At 44.9% G+C, this 18,486-nt stretch overlaps 1 protein-coding gene across 1 annotated transcript; it reads right to left on the minus strand.

The window, feature by feature from the left end:
- Positions 1 to 584: 584 nt before the first annotated feature.
- On the minus strand, positions 585 to 17,237 carry ST6GALNAC4 (ST6 N-acetylgalactosaminide alpha-2,6-sialyltransferase 4). The gene is made up of 6 exons (XM_088464451.1): positions 17,090 to 17,237; positions 13,454 to 13,495; positions 11,045 to 11,194; positions 7,662 to 8,071; positions 5,650 to 5,757; positions 585 to 5,257 (listed from the first exon to the last, which is right to left on the minus strand). The coding sequence occupies exons 2-6, from the start codon at positions 13,463 to 13,465 to the stop codon at positions 5,071 to 5,073; spliced, it is 867 nt and encodes a 288-aa protein (XP_088320577.1). The 5' UTR covers positions 13,466 to 13,495; positions 17,090 to 17,237; the 3' UTR covers positions 585 to 5,070.
- Between the last annotated feature and the right edge of the window lie 1,249 nt (positions 17,238 to 18,486).

Here is an 18,486-nt window from a genome sequence, read left to right on the forward strand (position 1 = left end):
CGGCGCGATTACACCAGACATTCTGGGTAACCATATCACAGCGTAGTCTACTGTACCTCACCCTCTTGCACCCTCCAATTCCCTCAATCCTGCTTCCTGCCCTTATCTCCCTTACACTGACCCACTCCTTATGTCTCATTTCTCTCCTCCTGCCCTTTAGACTGTAAGCTCCATGATCAAGGCCTTCCACCCTCCTGTTCTAATTACCTACTTCTCTTGCACACCAGCTACTCTCTACACCTCCTCCTTGGGCTCTCTGCCCCCCGGACTACACTCCTGTTTTGGTTTCTACCTGCGCCTACGCTTCTAGGTACAGGTTTCAGATTATGCTGAATATTTCCATTGCACCCCTTGCATCAGTGGCGGTGTTGAGTTGTAGCGTTATTTGTTACTTGTCTACTGTATTATACTGTTCTGTTTACCCCGTACGGTCTTATTGTTTTGCCCTCTGTATGGTGCTGCGGACCACTTGTGGCATCCTAAATCCGGCCCAATGTCAATAATCTACCAATAGTTTACAAACTGACCTCTAGGTGGAGCTGTTGTTCCTTCTTACTGTTTTAATGCAAATATAGTACAGGTAATTGAAGGGTTTGGAATACCTTTATGGTCATAGGTTTTACTATACAAGCATTACAAAAAAAAAGTGAAAAACTCTACATAGCCATCTACTTATATATTGCAGTGGTTCCCAAACTTTTTTGAATCACAACGCCGCATTGTTTTCAGGGCACCCCCAGACCAAAAGTTTATTTTTGAGAATTAAATTTAAAAAAATTCTTAAATTTAGCAAAAATTGTGCTTACCGGTAACCCTTAGGGTCAGTTACGTGGTGGTGGACAGGGTTGTGCTTCTGTTTGTCCACATATTTTATGATGGACTAAACCAAATCTGGCGTCTTGCAATCACATAATTATTTTGATTTGGTCCTGGACCACCAAGGATTGTAGAAACAAGTTTACCCACAAAACATCACTCAGCTAATAAAACATCCAGTCATTTTACTGCAAAATTAAAGTGACCACACAATATTATCTTTAGCATTATTCACAGGTAAAAAGGCACATTATATGCTAACTTAGGCACATTAATAATACTAAAACTGCAGTCATTTAGAAGCACATAAACAATAAATAGAATAAAATACAATTCTTCATTCTCATAGGGACCAGGGACAGAAGTATAGCAGATCCAGGGCGCGCACTGATTATGGGGTCTGGTGTTGCCAGACCATCCGATAGAGGCCCGACCTCCCTCAAACATTGCTATGGGGCCCCAGTGATTGCGTTCTATGCCCCTGGGAGGAACTGTAACTTAAAAATTAAAAAAAGGTCATACATTTAAATACATATTAAATGTCTAATAAACTGGCGTTTGTGTGCCCTCCTGCAACATGTACTAAATATATTGTTTTATCCTTTTGGTTTACGTCTGTGCTTTTAACTTTGTATTTATATAATCGTGCACTATTTCTGTAGCCTTGGGATACTATGGAAGCCAATGCAGAAAGAGCTTGTGTCCCATGGCAACTAAAATAATACAAAGACAGGGCTGAAAAGCACGGATGGAAGCCACAAAGGTGAAACAATTGTATTCTAGAAATACAAGCAAATAGATGAAAGTGGGCCATACCCTCTGATGCTGGTGTTGCAAATCTGGTTTCTCAGTAAATTGGTTTGAGTTATAAAAACATCGGAGCAATATTCTGTTGCATGATTCATGTCCATTACCACAAACCAATTGCTTTTCATAAATACATTAAACTTTGTGCATAAACGTTCCATGCAAATGTGGCATTTTCTACACGTGACAAGAAAAAAAAACACACTTTCAGCTGGGCGATAATTGCAGTAATTATAAAATGTATCCAAAAGATAGCAGCATATACCTGTGGGTTTGTGTATACCCACTAAAAACAGACTGTCCAAAGAAAGTCGTTAAAGAACTATAAAACACTTAGAGCCGTATTCAATTAGAGCGGATCCACGATAATTTTCCGCCTCCCAGACTTTTCCCCTACATCGCATGTTTTGTAGGCGGAAAAGTATCGCGCGCGTGCCCGCTTATCCCCGTATTCAATTTGAAAGTAGGCGAAAACGGGACCCGGCAAAACTTAAACAAGCGGAAAGTACTGTCAGAAATGGGGAAATCAGCCTGACACCCCCCAAAAGATGCTCTGACATGGGGGTTAGCTATGGTACCCCCCGATTTGGCTTGCTGAAGGTATTTGGTGTTTTTAAACGGGCTCAATAGCTGCTAAAAAGCGTTTTTGTATAAGTGGTGCAGAATAGTATTCTGAAGTTTTTTTTGCAGAAAATAACTTATCCCAGCAAATTTGGGGTATGTGAAAATGGGGGACAGCATATTTTAAAGTTGCTAAAGTTTAAAAAAATGTGAAAAATCCACCTGCCGCAAGCCCCTGCAATGAAATAAACACTTGGGGCATACTTGGGGACCCCCCCAGAGGGAAGTTCACTTTAACTTTGTCCCCCCCAATTTTTTTTTTGCCCCCAAATTCAAAGTGATTTTTTTGGGGGTGTTTTTAAGTGTTTTTTTTTTTTTTCATTTTGATAGTTTACCTTTGGGGGACTGTCTGAAGGCTGCTCGGGGGTTCCCGCAACGTTGCACCCCAAAACCCCAGTTCTGCACTTTTTTTCCCGCCTGCCATTCTATTACATTACATTGACTTTCCGCTCTTTCAAATTGAATATGGCGATACTTTTCCGCCTGGCGAAATGACATCGGCGGAAAGTTTCCGCCAAAAACACGTGAAAACGGCTTTTTGCCTCAAATTGAATATGGGCCTTAAATGGTGTTGCGCTAATGTTCATACATATATATATATATAAAACTTGACGTCAGAAATAAAAGAACTGTTCTTTATTTTCTGACATGTCAAGTTTTTTTTATATATGTATGAACATTAGCGCAACACCATTTAAGTGTTTGAATTTTGTACACATGACTCACCTATAGTATAGACGGTATTGCTCGCGGAGGAAGAGCACATTTTAGGGCTGATATTGAATCGCACTCGGCAGCGACTGATTTAGCGCCTTTTGTCCTAGTCGCATGCACAGATGAAAAACAACGACCATTTGCTCGAATATCGGCACTGCGTGCGACTCAGAGCCGAGCCCTATCGCTGCTTCCGTTATATATATATATATATGTGATATACGACCCAGCTATGTGTAAACGCCTGTAAATGTGTACAACTCTTATGCGAGTTCTGATGTCATCGATTCAGTGCTTATTATGAACATGTGCCTATTATAAGGGATAATGACCCCCGCTTCCAACTATAAAATATTACAGGTATTAAGTATACTTGGAAATCCCCTTTGCTGCGTGTGCATTCATGTGATGTGAAGAGACGGTCTCTTCATTCCGAGCCCATCGTAGCGGGTGCTATTTCATACATCCCCGGCGTCCTGCAATGCGACCGTTGGTGCTAATATCCCGCCCAGATCACATTGTAAATGCGATTATTGATAAATGGGCCCCTTGGTGAGAAAGCTCAATTATCTCTTCCCATCGTTTCAGATGGTGGCAGGGCATAAAGCTGGCAAGCCGTGCTGGGACTTGCAGTTCCATAATGGCCGGCAAACTGCAGCTTGCTGTAATACTGATTAATACACCCCTGCTAATCCTTTGGCAATGTGCACTTGCTGGGCCTTGTAGTTGCCTACGAACTGGAGTGGCCCAGAGCCTGAAAGATGCATCACTTATATTGGTATGAATGACCTGTATTAATACTCGGTTATATAGTCCCTTAATTCCCTGGTGAATGATATTGCAACTGGGATTTACACATCGTGAACTGAGAAACAATACACCTTTGTCATCCCCGGCCGCAGCGCCAGAATTAACCGTGACGGCAAAATGAACCTCCGGTTACAATAAGTGACGTTATTTGCGAAATGTTTAGTTAGCACCACATGTATATAGCTGCCCTTACTGAACGTGTAACTTACAATGCGGCAGCCATTTTGTGGGCTGTGCCTAATGTCACTAGTAGGTGACAAATACAGCGTAACAGTCAAAGTCTATAGACAAATGGCACGTACCTCGTTGTGAGTGTTAAGAAACATAATTATATAATTCTAGAGTTATGACTGGTTGCGTACTTGTAATATACTGGACAGGTGACAAACAATTGGCCTATCCAATTCTGCCTGTCTATCACACATAAGATGCACATGACCCTTTCTCCTTCCACTGTAATCGTTAGCCCTCAGCTTCTATGAAACTAAAACTGACATAATACAACGGTAAATGAAATTTACTAACAACGTGCAAATGGGCATTCACCCACAGCCGCTGGGTACGGCTAAATCGTGGAGTGCAGTAAAAGAAGAACTTGTGTCGGAGGCATTGCATTATGGGATATGCAAATAAATAATACATAAAAATGACCGTGGTACCTGCGCAGGTTTATAACTGAAATAAAAGTAGAAAAACCTGCTATCCAGACTTGGATATGTTAATTGTAACCTTTGCAGCAATAGGATGTGATATGTTGAAAATAAAAAGTAGGCGATCTCCACGGCTGTCTGGGAATGCTGGGACTTGCAGTTCCACCACAGCTGAACGCCACTGGTTGCCCAAGCCTGGCTTACAAAATTCAACCGTATAATTAAATAATACTGATTAATATTTCTCCAGTGCTGCTTGGCGCATATTGTAACAGAACAGTAACATCTGTGAGCGCCTCCAGGTAACGAACTATTCAGGTATCTTAACCTTCTTGGAGCAGAAATAACTGCTACTATATGTACCCCCACTCACTGTTCACTGCACCCAAATATTGGAGGACAGCAAAAGTCCTAAGCAGCAACATGAGCACTGAACAGGTAGGTGGAGGCTATAACATGATTGTGGGAGAGGTCACTCCTTCCTTTGAGATTTTAAGATTGTCTTAATACTTGTTCCCTGTGGTTTCCAGGACAGCAGAGTCAAAAACCAGGAGGGTGCTGCTGGAATCCCACTGAAGATATTGAGGTTAAGTCTGTGCTTGCATTAAAATGGCTGTAAGTGAGCCGTATAAAAATGAGGTCGCGCTGTGTCTCAAGCCCCCCAGGATGGGTGATTAAATCGGATCCGTTTTCTGTGGGCCCAGCGAGAGAAGACGGCTTTCTCCGTGATGAAGCGGTGGGCTCCCCGCGAGGCTCGTTCATGCATCATGTAAGTAGTGCATTCATCCAGACGGCCCTTCTCGTAGTAGTGGTAAGGGACCGGAGGGTGCGAGCGATCGCTGGAAAGAGACGGGGTGGCATGTTAAACTCTGAATCTATAGGAAACATTATATGATTTATGTCTTCGGTACGCTGTCCAATAGTGTGACTTTTCAGCACTATACATTTGTTTAGCTCCATGTTTCTACCTTGTCCCAATCACTTGCATTATAATACCCATGCGTGACCTTTACACCCCACATTATAATACAACACTCGGCACGCACAGTACATGCATTACAGCTGGCAGCCAACCGGGTGACTAATACAAGAAAAGATAAAAATGTATTCTGCGGTTAACTACAAAATGAAGATTATTTTCATGCTGAAGGGCATACTACCAGTATGTCTGCGTCCCGTTTAATTGTTCGATTTCATGGCCCCTGTTTGTCTTTTGACACCCCCTCCATACCTGCAATAGTTTTCGCTGACCATCCCATACACCGAGACCTCCTCGCACAGCTCCATGGCCAGAATCATGGTGAACCATCCAGTGCTCAGAAACGTACCTGACATGGCTCTGCAGGGAGAGAGGGGGGGAGAGAGAGATTTAAATATCCCTTTGTCAGTATATGTCTAAAGCCGGGTACACACTAGACTATGTCTAGTGTGTACCGACCTCGCTCGTGACCGGACCCAGCATTGGCAAGGGCATATACACTTGCCGTTGCCAGCAGCGACGGAACGAAAGCGGGGCCCATCCTGCATTCGGCAGCATGGCTCCCACCAATGATCACGCCCTGCGTACCTACGTGTAACTCCACCGACGACGCGCATTGTCCGTACACACTGGACGACTTAACGAATTTGTCGTAACGATTAGTCTCTATCGGCAAATTTGTTTACAATGTCGTCTAGTGTGTACCCGGCATTACACAGGTTGTTTCAGCCCCACTCACTGGGGACATATGAATTGCAGGAGATACAGAATTAATGCAATGGAGGCATGGAACATACAAACTCCACACAGAAAGTGCCCTAGACAGGAACTGAACTTATGACCTCAGGGCTGTGAGTAATACTAACCATTACTCCAACCACGCTGCATGTTTTGTGATTTATTTATTTATTTATTTTTTACTTTGAAACCAAAGCACTACCACATTGTTATATAATAGTTATAATATAATGGTTAGTACAGCATTATTTTGCTGGTTATTTTTACTTTTCAGCAGCAGTGACGAATGACATTGTTCCCACTCACACAGCTAGCTCAGAACTAGCTTAGTAAAGATAAGGAGACTCGGTTCTTGCGAGCAGGGTCCTTTCTCCTTTCTCTGCATAATTTTGCACCCTGCAGACTGTGATTATCTATGTAACTATGTGATACTGTCTGCAACAAGTTAGCATTTTTGTCATTTTCCATTGTATGTTCTATCCCCAACAGCGCTACGGGATCCTGGCAGCGCAATACAAATAAAAGATAACAATAACGTGAAACGGAAAGCCGCTGCTGTTACTGAAGCCTATCTGCGCACGCAGTAATGCATTATTTGTAGATTAATACAGTAAAAATCAATTTCTCAGCTTTTCCTAAATATGAGGGTTTATGTTTCGCCGACAGTTACCATGTGGATAGCGTAATGCCGACGCAGTATTAATGCTATCTGGAGCATTTTAACCTTCAGAACCCCTCAACAGATTTGTTAAAAGACATAAGGCCTGATCCACTACCGTACGCAACTGCGAATGCAATAGCGATTACGCACGCAGTACAACTGTGATGATATGCCAATTCACTGCGATCGCTATTCCCTCGCAACACTACATAATGACGCCCACTTTACTTACCACACATCCGTAATGTTTAGCAAGACTGCGAAACCATCAGTACAATCGGGTACCATCGCAGCCTCACGCACACTTGCACAAGCTCTGACCTTACTCAGGAATTGCTAACAGCCACGCACGCTATGAGGCCTCAGGCAGCGTAGGCCATCGCAGTGGATAATTTATGCACAACCATGCCACAACGTTGAAACGCACTGGCACACGTACTTTCGCCCTACCATACACACACGTCACCACCCACAAACGGCACTTCCCGTCAATCACTCTGCGATGGTTCTGCGCAGTAATTGCGATCGCAGTCCCGATCGCAATGGCTAGTTCGCGCGCTGCGTTGCATACGCAGAATGCAACAATCGGCCGATTGTGTGCGTAATCGCAGTTGCGTACGTTAGTTAATCAGGCCCATAGCACAAATGACTTGGGGGAGATTTAGCAAGCTTTCTAAAGAGAACAAGTCGAGGTGTTGCCTAGAGCATCCAATCAGACTGCAGCTATCATTTCATAGACTACACTAGATAAATGATAGCTACAATCTGATTGGTTGTTTTATTCATGCCTATTCAAGTGGAAAGGCTGAATTTCTCCTTTATGTTACCCCCATAGCAGATCATGAATGTTATGGTGCACACTTGCCTGTTCTTCCCAGTCTCGTTCTGGAAGATCTGGTCGCAGTGCGCCATCATATTCTGTGTGAGCGCATAGATATTCACCCCGGGGAACCTGCCCTTAGCCTGCAACAAGGCCCGATATGTGATGCCCTGATCAATGTCCATCTGCCTGGGGGGCCCCCATATCACATACACAGTGTCCTGGGAGTGCTGGAAGAAGTAGGTCTGGTTGCGGAGTAGATGTGGCACGCTGGTATGAGACACCACCCTCAACGTGCTGCGGCTGCCCACGTCTGTTTCGTACCCGGCAGTCGGAGCTGTGTTCATGCGCAGGACGCACTCGGCCTGGTCAATCTGTCGCCCCAGGCTGGAGCCAAGCATCTGCCCCGAGCTGGACACCACGCTGCAGGTTTTACAAGGGTTCCTGACCAGCGGCTTTGGGAAAAGAACAAAAGAAAATTCAGATGCAAGTTACAGTCAAGGGTTATCGCTTACGAATATTACTGCTGCTGCTGATTGGACTATGGGCCTGATTCAGAGCCGCTCGCAAAAAGCGAGTGCTCGCTCAGAACCAGGGCGGCCACTTTTTTTTTTTTTTTGATCCGGCCTCCTGGCAGCTCGCTAAGCTGTGGGTGACCACCCACAGCTTTAGCGAGCGGACAGGTGATGGTCTCGACCATGTCGACCCTTGTGGCAGGGTCTCGTCTGGCACAAACCACAGTGAGCTTCCGGCTCTAATAGAGCAGGAAGATCACTACTGACATCACTCGTGATGTCAGTAGGGCCGCCCACAAACGGCAGGCGTTCCTTTAGGAATGTCTCCGTTTGTCGAGCCACCCCCCCTCCACGCCTACAAAACGGGGCGAAATGTCGATCAACATCGACAGCCGCCCAGTTTGTAGCGAGCCCCGGAGCAAGTGAACTTCTCACCATCGACCCGCTTGTGAGCGGGTCTGAATCAGGCCCTATATGTACTGTGGCCACGTCAAGGTGCACTTATAATTCAGCGCTATGGATAGAGCGCCTACATATTCTACAGCGGTGTATGGATATTTAATTATTCACATCAGTTCCAGTCCCTGTGGAGCTTACAATCTAACAGGAGCAGCCAGAGGAAATACAGATGTCAAGGACAGAATCAAAACAATAACTCCGGCGCTGTGATACTTAAGGGGTATATTTACAAAAGTGAGAGTTTTTAGAAGTAGAGATGTTGCCCATAGCAACCAATCAGATTCTACTTAACATTTAACTAGCACCTCCTAGAAGAGAATAGCTAGAATCTGATTGGAGGCAAACTCTCACTTTAGTAAATTTACCCCTTAGAGCTTAATTCTGCCTCATCCATGTCTATGTCTTTTGCCTGTATTGCTTCTCAAATACCGCTACAAGCCCTCCCCTGGGGGCATATTTACTAAAGTGCGGGATTTTAGAAGTGGAGATGTTGCCCACAGCCACCAATCAGATTCTAGCTATTATCTTCTAGAAGGTGCTAGTTACATGATAAGTAGAATCTGCTTTGGGCAACATCCCAAATTCTAAAAACCTGCACTTTCGTAAATATACCCCCTGGGTGTGCAGCCATGCGTCGGCATGTGCCAAGCCCGAGACACCCACTTTGAGCCTCTTCGGATGTTGTAATACTGCTTGGTGCAGACGCCACCGACGGTCGCACCATCGAAACTTGCAGCGGTTCTATGGTAGGTGTAGATTTTTTGACTGAACATGGCTCCTATGTGAGCAATGAAGTGCCTGTGTGTCAGCTGCACACCCGCGACATTCCCATAATGCACCCATGAGATGAATAGCCCCCTCCCAGGAACGGCCAGCACATTTTCACTTAGTTTCTGGTCCCACTGGTCTCAATGGCAACTGCGGCTGTGTACAGACACACTGTGTAATCCATGCGCCAAACTAGTTTTTAGGGACGCATGTGCGTAGCTAAATAACACTTAGCCCAGTTATCGCCGTTGCGTGCGACTCACAAACAGGCCCTTCATGTGTTTCATGATTTGCCTGCATCCCCGCCGCCTAAACCTAAGTCCCCCGGGGGGGTGCCTAACCCTAATCCCCCCTCTAAGTGCCTAACCCCCCCCGCTTCCCCGCTGCCTAAACCTAAGTCCCTAACCCTAACCTCCCCCCGGGGGTGCCTAACCCTATCCCTCCCAGGGGGGTGCCTAACCCTAAGTCCCCCCGTGTGCCCTAAACCTAAACGCGCGGCTGTCCTTCGATCGAGATGCCGGGCGCCAGTCTCCCGGCGTCGGGTAAATGACAGGCATCTAGATATGGACGTCGGTCATTTATCCCACGCCGGGATACAGCAGCTGGGAAGCCGGCTGTCAGTATTAAGGCAGCCGGTTTCCCGACTGCATACCATCAAAACTGATGCCTCAAAAGCAAATGTCCGATTGGTTGGCACAGCGCATATTATGCGTCACGATGCATTATTAGTTAACGAGTAATGATGTCATTGTTAGCCGGGCGTCTTAGGATACTTGATAATAATTCATAATTCTGAGGGCATTTTCATGCAAAGTGATGGCCAGAAAGTACATGCGAGTTATTCTCTGGAATTAGAACAATAACAAGCATATAATTAGGGTTCAAATACAAACCCAACATTTACCTTTTATCTCCTGCCCTAACACTTATTTATCTTGCTGATTTACAAATCGCTTTCAGAATGTATGACATTTTTCAGACTAATCAGACAATATACACATGGGGTGCAGCTAAGCATGAGGGGCTATTGCAGCCCTGTACATTGTAATGCACAGTACAGAAAACATTGCAAAAATGAGCGTTTAGTGCCATAAACATTCCGCATAGAAATATTGTGCACGGCTATAATGGGAGCCTGTACTTAATTGAATTTGCCCCATATAGCGGCCTGACAATTCACTAAGGCCTAGTATAGGGGTGGGCATTAAGCGCCCCCCCCCAGCTGTCACAAAACTACACATCCCAGCATGCCCTGCACAGTTTTGCTATTTGGCCATGTTAAAACTGTTGCAAGGCATGCTGGGATGTGTAGTTCAACAACAGCTTGAGGGATGCTCATTGCCCAGCCCTAGCCTAGTGCCTCATGAACAACAGTGAAGCCTCAATAATACAGGTCGAGTGCTTCAATGATGGTTCCTATCAAGCTGGTAGGCTGCATTCCCTGTGAATATTTGTTCAGCTCACAAAATGGCTGCAGCCACTGTAGGAGACCATATAAAATGTATCTTCCCGCCTTTCTTGCTGGTCGCTCCTGCCGGTGTCTTCAGTCTACCAATGAGACGCGTACAGACGAAGATGGCTTCTCTGACTGTGCTTTCAATGAGATGAAGTCATTATAGCAGATATACTCTTACCGGCGTAGCTTTGCGTTACGTTTAAGTGACACAAACCATCCCATTGCCTCACCTCTCCATCCGGGAGTCGGCTGTATCCCCAGAGCTGCAGTACATGAGGTAGAAAAGATGGCGGGCTCTCCGCTCTCTCTTTCACGTTGGCTCTCATCCAGCACAGCCAGAGTACAGCGCTGAGCAGCAGGCTCGCCACACACACCCGGGCCTGCAAGTCACCAGAGAACAGAGTTAGCGAAGAAACAAGACCAAGCGAAAGTGGAATTTAGTTTGCTCAAAATCTTTTTCCCAGCTTCAGGGCGATTTCTCAGAATTGTACGGCACAAATTTTAAAATTTCAGGAAAAACATTCCCCAAGCTGGTCTCCAATTTGGGAAACGATAAACAGTCCATATTGTATTTTGCACTAAAACCTGGCTAAGCATGTGGAGTAAAAATAAAGTATATTATGTACAATGTTTTGAATAATCAAACTACATAACTACAACTGAAGTCATTTTTTAAAGTTAACCCATCAAATGTAGTATTAAGGCTCATTCACCCTTCATGTATAAAACAGGACGTCCGATTTCTGATAAAAAAAAAAAAACTTTCCATGTTTTAAAAACCTAAAATACAGCACAGTACATAATGGTACAGCAGTTGCTTTCCATTCATTGGAAGCAATGACAATTGGATGTGAACTGCGTCTGGAATCAGCTTTTCACGTGATATGTAGCATTCAGTATACAACGAATGATCGCGTACATTGAATGCAGCGGCTATACTGGTCTATGCAAAACATTCATCTGCTTCACTCAGTCAGTCCTTAAATCGGTTGCCTGCTCTTTCCAAATGTAATATAAAATACTTCTGCTTACATATAAGCTGTCAACCAAACTGCACCAGCTTATCTCAAAATATTTCCCAGCTCCGCTCTGTGACAGATCCGCGTCTCTTATCCAAAATGACATTAACTTTTTCAGGCTACACCCATGCTGTGGAATACCCTCCCCCGAACAACAAGACTTATGCCGCGTATACACTACTCGACAGTGTAAAGACTGAATGATAACGATATTGATATCGTTCAGTTGTTTACTAACTGCACAGTGCCCACACTGAACGATACATCGTTCAGTGCAGGCACACACCCTCATCCCTGACCATGGCCAACCTGATGATATCATCAGGGTGACCAGCACATTTGGATGATGTCGGCAATGACCAGCGTGAACGCGCATCGCTGGTCATTGCCGACATTTTAGTGCCCGATTCATGCACGATGAATGAACGATTACGTTATCATTCAATCGCTCATTGAAATTGGTAAGTGGATTTGCGCCATTACTTCTAGTCTACAAACCTTCAATCGTTCCCTGAAAACTTACCTCTTCAGCCGAGCTCATAAAATCCCACAACACACGTGTAACCTTCATTATTCTATTCTACTTTTTACCTCCTCCCTACACAGTCCACAAATACCTATAAGGGATACATAAGTTATTTCAACAATCACTGTGACAGTGACGATATCAAATCGAGAATGCCCGACCAGTATCCCAAAATGGTTGTAATGCTATTTAAGGCATTTTAACTGTGCTGGCAATATAACTTTAAACATGCTGGTAATGTGGCATTTTTAAAGTTATGCCTACACAAATCGACATAGTGACTGTCAACAAAATGACTACACGCTAACTTTACATACATTCTTTTTCTACGCTCACACATCCATCTGACCCCAGGCCAGCATTGCTGTGTGACTAGAACCTGCAGCCCACCAAGAACCTCTGCAGTCTGGCTGGGCCAATGTGCAATAGTTAGCACCTATCTTTGGGCTCGATTCAATTGAGCGCGATGTAAATACCGCCGGGAGATAGCTCCCGAAGCTATTCAGTCCATCGCGATGTGAGGTCGGGGAAGGCTCGTTCTCACGCCTTAAAAACAGGGTTTTTAGGCGTGAGAACGGGCATTCCCCGACCTAACTTCCCGGCGCGATGCTGTTTTCCAGGCGCGCCGGGACTTTTATCGGATTTCTGCTCGCATCCCTGGAGGGATGCGAGAAGAAATCCTTAGTCGGGGTTAGCTGCGCTGTGTATTGAATAGCTCCGGGGAGCTGATTCCCGGCGCTATTCACATCGCGTAGAATAGAATCGTGCCCAATGAGTATCAATGCTTATTTCCCTACAGACTGTAAGCTAGCAAGCAGGGCCCTCTTACCGCTCTGTCTGTCTACTATTACCCAATTTGTTTTATTACTGGCGCTATATAAGTAAATGTTAATAAATACGTCTTAATTCTCTCTTTTTTTTGCTTACACCATTTAGGACGCCTGTAAAATAAATGATATTGGCACTTGCGGGACAATTTGCATCTAACTGAACCGCAACATACAGCATCAAGTGTTACAGTATTTCTGTACAATCTCTAATTCTACACAGATCAGATGATCAAAAAGGATTTCAGTGGACAGTAGATCACTTACTAAGATCTTCATGTTGCATCAGCTACGGAGACTCCCCTGGGCCTAAAGAGAAATAAAAATAAATAAATAAATGAACAGGGCAAACCAAAAGGTAGAATCAACTTAACCACTTAACTGGCGGCGTTGCATGTGATGCGACCGCAGCCAGCAGTGCGTCAGCTGGCAATGCCTTATCACACGTGACCGCGCTGCCACGTTGCTTCCCCCGGATTTTGAAGAGGATCTCCTGCGACTCCTCAGAAGTGATGAGGTGGTCTGTGACCGCCGACGTCCCTTCCGGATTCGCAATCCACAATCAAAGACACTCCAGGGCACAAGAGTCGGGGATCGCAGTGTGAGGAGGGGAACTTAGGGCCTGATTCAGCACCGATCGTACGGCTGCGTTCGCACGCACACGTTAGCTTCGAAAATATTCTAGTGAATGCAATCGCACAGCAACCACAGCGCTATACCAAGACGCCCATCACTGTATAAAGCCGCCCACTTTCCATGACACGCATCCGCAAGCCAGCAAAAACATCGGTAACATCGGAACCAAACAGTTGTGGTTGACCATGACCTGCCGCACATACTGCTAAACTTCCTGTCGCCATCTAGACCTCTGCCACCGTATGCAATCGCAGGGGCTTAATGATGCATGTTCCTGTAATGGCGTTTAGACGTACAGACACGCCTGCGTTTCTCTGACCACCCCCCATCACCACCCTCAAACGGTAACCTCCTGTCAATCACTGTATGAAGACTCTATGTGCTTACTGCGATCGCTTCGGCCGGTTAGCGCACTGCGACGCATACGCGGATTGCAAACATCGACCAGCTGCATGCAAACGCAGCCATGCGATCCTTGTTGAATCAGGCCCTTAGTTCCCTTCCAAGCACTTTTTGGTTGATCTCTGCAAGCAGGAGGGACTGATCAACAGTACCCCCCTGACACACACTCGGCTGCTCTCTTCATATGGGGGAAGGGGGTGTATGCCCATGGGGGTTCGGGGGGTAACCAGGTGGGGGTGAGGGGGGGCTAATAAAGAGTAATATGACTCTGGAGGGGGGTAAAATAACAAAAATTGGTCACAGGGAAGGAGGAGAAGAGGGGGGCCAAGAAAAAGGGTCTTTTTACAGGGGGAAATGTTGGTTTAGAAAACTGGGGAAAAATTCTAATAATGGGGTGTGGAGGGGGGTATTATTATTAGGATTTATGACCCCTGTGGGTCTATAGGGGGTGGGCAGTTATTTTATAATGGGGGCCTATGGAAACGGAGGGATGGGGGGTTTCTAAACATCTTCTAGATAGATAGATACATATCTTATTTATTTTTAAAAAACTATTTAAATATATATATATATATATAATTTTTTTTTTACTGAAATAGTTTTTATTATAGAAAGATAATTTTTACATTACAGATCACACACACCAGTAAGCATAGATATATAATAATACTGTTCCACAATCTGCAATACATTGTATAGCACAAAACAAAAATTAAAAATACTTTTTAAACTTAATTAAATAATAAAAAAAATAAATAAAAAAAAAAAAACACCATTTCTGAGCGGTTTTCCTGGAATTAAATTGTCAGTTAAATGGTTAAATGTAGTCATTGGTACACTCACAGATCATACAAAGATCACTGCAGGGAGACTCATGTCAGGAAAGGCTTAAAGCAACAAGACAATAGCTTGACCACACAATGCCTTTACACAAGTCCCTGTTGAATTTATAACAATGATGTTAAAAAAAAATAAAAACCTCTTCTGACATTTTGCACTTATGTTTTTTTATGTTTCTATTAGCTTTTTTACTGTCTTAATAAGAAGTTTAAAGTGAGATTTTTCTACTGTTGCTAATAACAGAACACAAGAACCACGCGGTGGCGCAGTGATTAGCAATGCTGGCTCACAGCACTGGGCCCATGAGTTAAATTCCAGACCAGGGCCTTATCTGTGCAGAGTTTGTATGTTCTTCCTGTGCTTATGTGAGCTTTCTCTGGGTGCTCTAGTTTTCCTCTCACACAGTGGTAGGCTAATTGTACCTCAGTGTGCGATGAGCTTATGACTCCTTAGTCACCTTCCTTTTTGCACCATAGACGGGAAGGGTTAGTTACATTATCTGTGGAGCGCCAACTGGGGCTTCTTGGTGCCAATTGAGGATAGGTGTATGTAGACACATCTGTATGTGTTAATAAATTTACGGGGTGATTCAATTGCTTTGAGATTCAATTGTCCTGGGCGCTCATTATCGCCCTCTTCACGCCTTATTAGGCCGGGTTTAGCGGTGTAAAACAGCTAAACCCATCTAAAGTCTTGGTTAGGGTACCTAACAGTGGTTAGTGCGCCCTATCCACGGGTTTCTCGCACATTTTTGCTCGCACGCTCCTGAGAGTGCAAGCAGAAATGCCGACGGCGGCAGCTTTTGCACTCAGACGGAGCAACAACTACATTTCTCCGTCGGGTGCCTTAAAAAAATAGCCGCCGGCTCAACAATTGAATCGCCCCCTTAGACTGGGTCAGAGACTGACGTGAATGACGATTATTGTCTGTACAGCACTGCGTAGGTAGTGGCGCAATATAAACGAATGATAATAGATGGGCTCTCATGTCACACAAGGTTTAATTGCACACTAAAAGGACAAAGGAACTAACACAACACCGTTAGAGTCCTTGTAACAGGTAGCATTTTACATATGTATCCCAGTGGTTTAAACCCATATTTTGATAGGCGGCCGTCAGAGATTTTGACCAAGAAATTTGCAGTTTGAAACAAAGGGGTGTGGATTAACAGATAGACAGTAAAAAGGTCGACAGTGTCTATATAAACACCAGATTTTAGACAGTCAATCGGTCGACTGGGACAAAAGGTCGACAGAGACAAAAGGTAGAAACACTAAAGGTCGACATGCACGGAGGTTGACAGGTACAAAATATTGACATGGTCAAAAGGTCGACACGAAAATGTTCACGTGATTTGATTTATTTATTTTTTAGCCCTAATCTTCACCCTAACCCTTCCCTAACCGTCAGGGTAGGTGCCTGACCCTAACCGTGCCTTCTAGTGCCTAACCCATCCCTCCTGGTGCCCAACCCTTGAAAAAAAAAAAAAAGTTGACCTTTTTGTGTCGACATTTCGTCACTGTCGACCTTTAGTCCCAGTCGACCGATTGACTGTCTAGCATCTGGTGACTATCTGACATTGTCGACCTTATTTCTGTCAATCTACAGTCAGGAGCCCGAAACAAAGAAATCTCGAATAGGATCAGAAAAGGGAAATACTGAGAGGACAGACAGGGATGAACAATGGGAGACAGGAGAAGACTGTTATCTGGAGAGTTATTTAGGAAATAGGCAAAGTTGCTGTTGTATTATTTCTAACATCCTTTCTAGTGGTTCTGCAGCATGCTAAGATTTGTAGTTCCACCACTGCTGTGGAAACACATGTTGCCCCTCATTTAAAGCATGCATTAGACACACCGATATGGGGGTCTTTCAGATCCCTTCTCCAATACTTCTATAGACAGAGAGGGCATACACTGGGGATGGGTACCCAGCAGCACTGGCATGGGACTGGCAGATATATACTGATGATGCCCTCCCACTCTACATACACACACCGGCCCTGGTGCTTGTAGGGACACTTACCTCCCTGGTGGCCGCCGCACGGGCTACCCCGTTCAGGGAACCCCTGGCATGGGCTCCGTTGCTGGTACAGTCCGGGGTCTGAAGGAGGCCTCCTCGCCCCGGATCAGGAAGCCCCGATCCCGCCTCCATACATCACACGCACAATAGATAGAGAAAGCAACGTGACAGGACAGAGCCCACCAGAGAGGGTGGGCGAGATGCTGCTGCTCATTCATACTGTACACTGGTCACTATATGATGGAGGCACAGACCTAACACCCCTCTGCTGTATGATGGAGGCACAGACCTAACACCCCTCTGCTGTATGATGGAGGCACAGACCTAACACCCCTCTGCTGTATGATGGAGGCACAGAACTAACACCCCTCTGCTGTATGATGGAGGCACAGACCTAATACCTCTCTGCTGTATGATGGAGGCACAGACCTAACACCCCTCTGCTGTATGATGGAGGCACAGAACTAACACCCCTCTGCTGTATGATGGAGGCACAGACCTAACACCCCTCTGCTGTATGATGGAGGCACAGAACTAACACCCCTCTGCTGTATGATGGAGGCACTTCTCTTTATCCTCATTCAGCCTCCTCTATCAGAATGTAACGGTATGGGGGATATATCTATACTGAATTGCAGTTATTGTACGTACAGCAGCCAAAGTGCTCATATCTGAAAACAATTCCTAGGGACAAGTCTAAAAATGGGAAATAGTTTGTCAACCCTAATTATTATAATTATTATCATCCTTTATTTCTATGGTGCCACAAGGATTCTGCAGCGCCTTACAAAGTACGTACATAAATAATTGAGCAGACGTGGTTGTAATGTTATTTAAAGCATTGTAACTGTCACCATTATAACCACACTGGCCCCTTAATGATCGCTGTTGCAATATGATCTGTCTGGGCATGACATTATCGCCCATGATCGCATTGCAATATTCGATCATAGCGGGCGGATGCACGGCCGCCATTGCCGTGGAGGGTTCTGGAGGAACCCTTCATTGGCTAATTATGCGCAGTGTAGCCCATAGGCTACAGCGACTAACGCCATCTTCACATGGCGTTAGCTTTGGGGGCCAATATCGGGAATACATCGCATTCCGGATGTTGCTAAATCTGGCAAACCTATGGGGGATGCGGCTGCCAGCGGGAATCGCAGCAGGTATCTCCTTCATATATCCGGCTGAAACTTAATATTTGTGGCTAACCCCCGAAAACGTATGTTTTCGGGGATTATACCTCAAATACACAATGATAAATAGGCCCCACTGTATATTAAAGCAAATGAGTAGTGTAACACAGGTTCAGGGCAGTATGAAATTCAAATATATAAAGATGTTTTATTAACAAGAACCAGTGATTTTTTTCTGTTAAAAATGGTGCTGGCAGGCCTCCA

This window comes from Taudactylus pleione, unplaced genomic scaffold, assembly GCF_031769625.1.
Source record: "Taudactylus pleione unplaced genomic scaffold, aTauple2 ptg000003l, whole genome shotgun sequence".
NCBI lineage: Eukaryota > Metazoa > Chordata > Amphibia > Anura > Myobatrachidae > Taudactylus > Taudactylus pleione.

Excerpts from the sequence above, each read along its gene's own strand:
- ST6GALNAC4 (XM_088464451.1), bottom strand. Across the intron at positions 5,758-7,661 it reads AACGAGACTGGGAAGAACAG|AGCCATGTCAGGTACGTTTC; the intron begins GCAAGTGTGCAC and ends CTCTCCCTGCAG. Across the intron at positions 5,258-5,649 it reads GTCAGCGAAAACTATTGCAG|CGATCGCTCGCACCCTCCGG; the intron begins GTATGGAGGGGG and ends GTCTCTTTCCAG.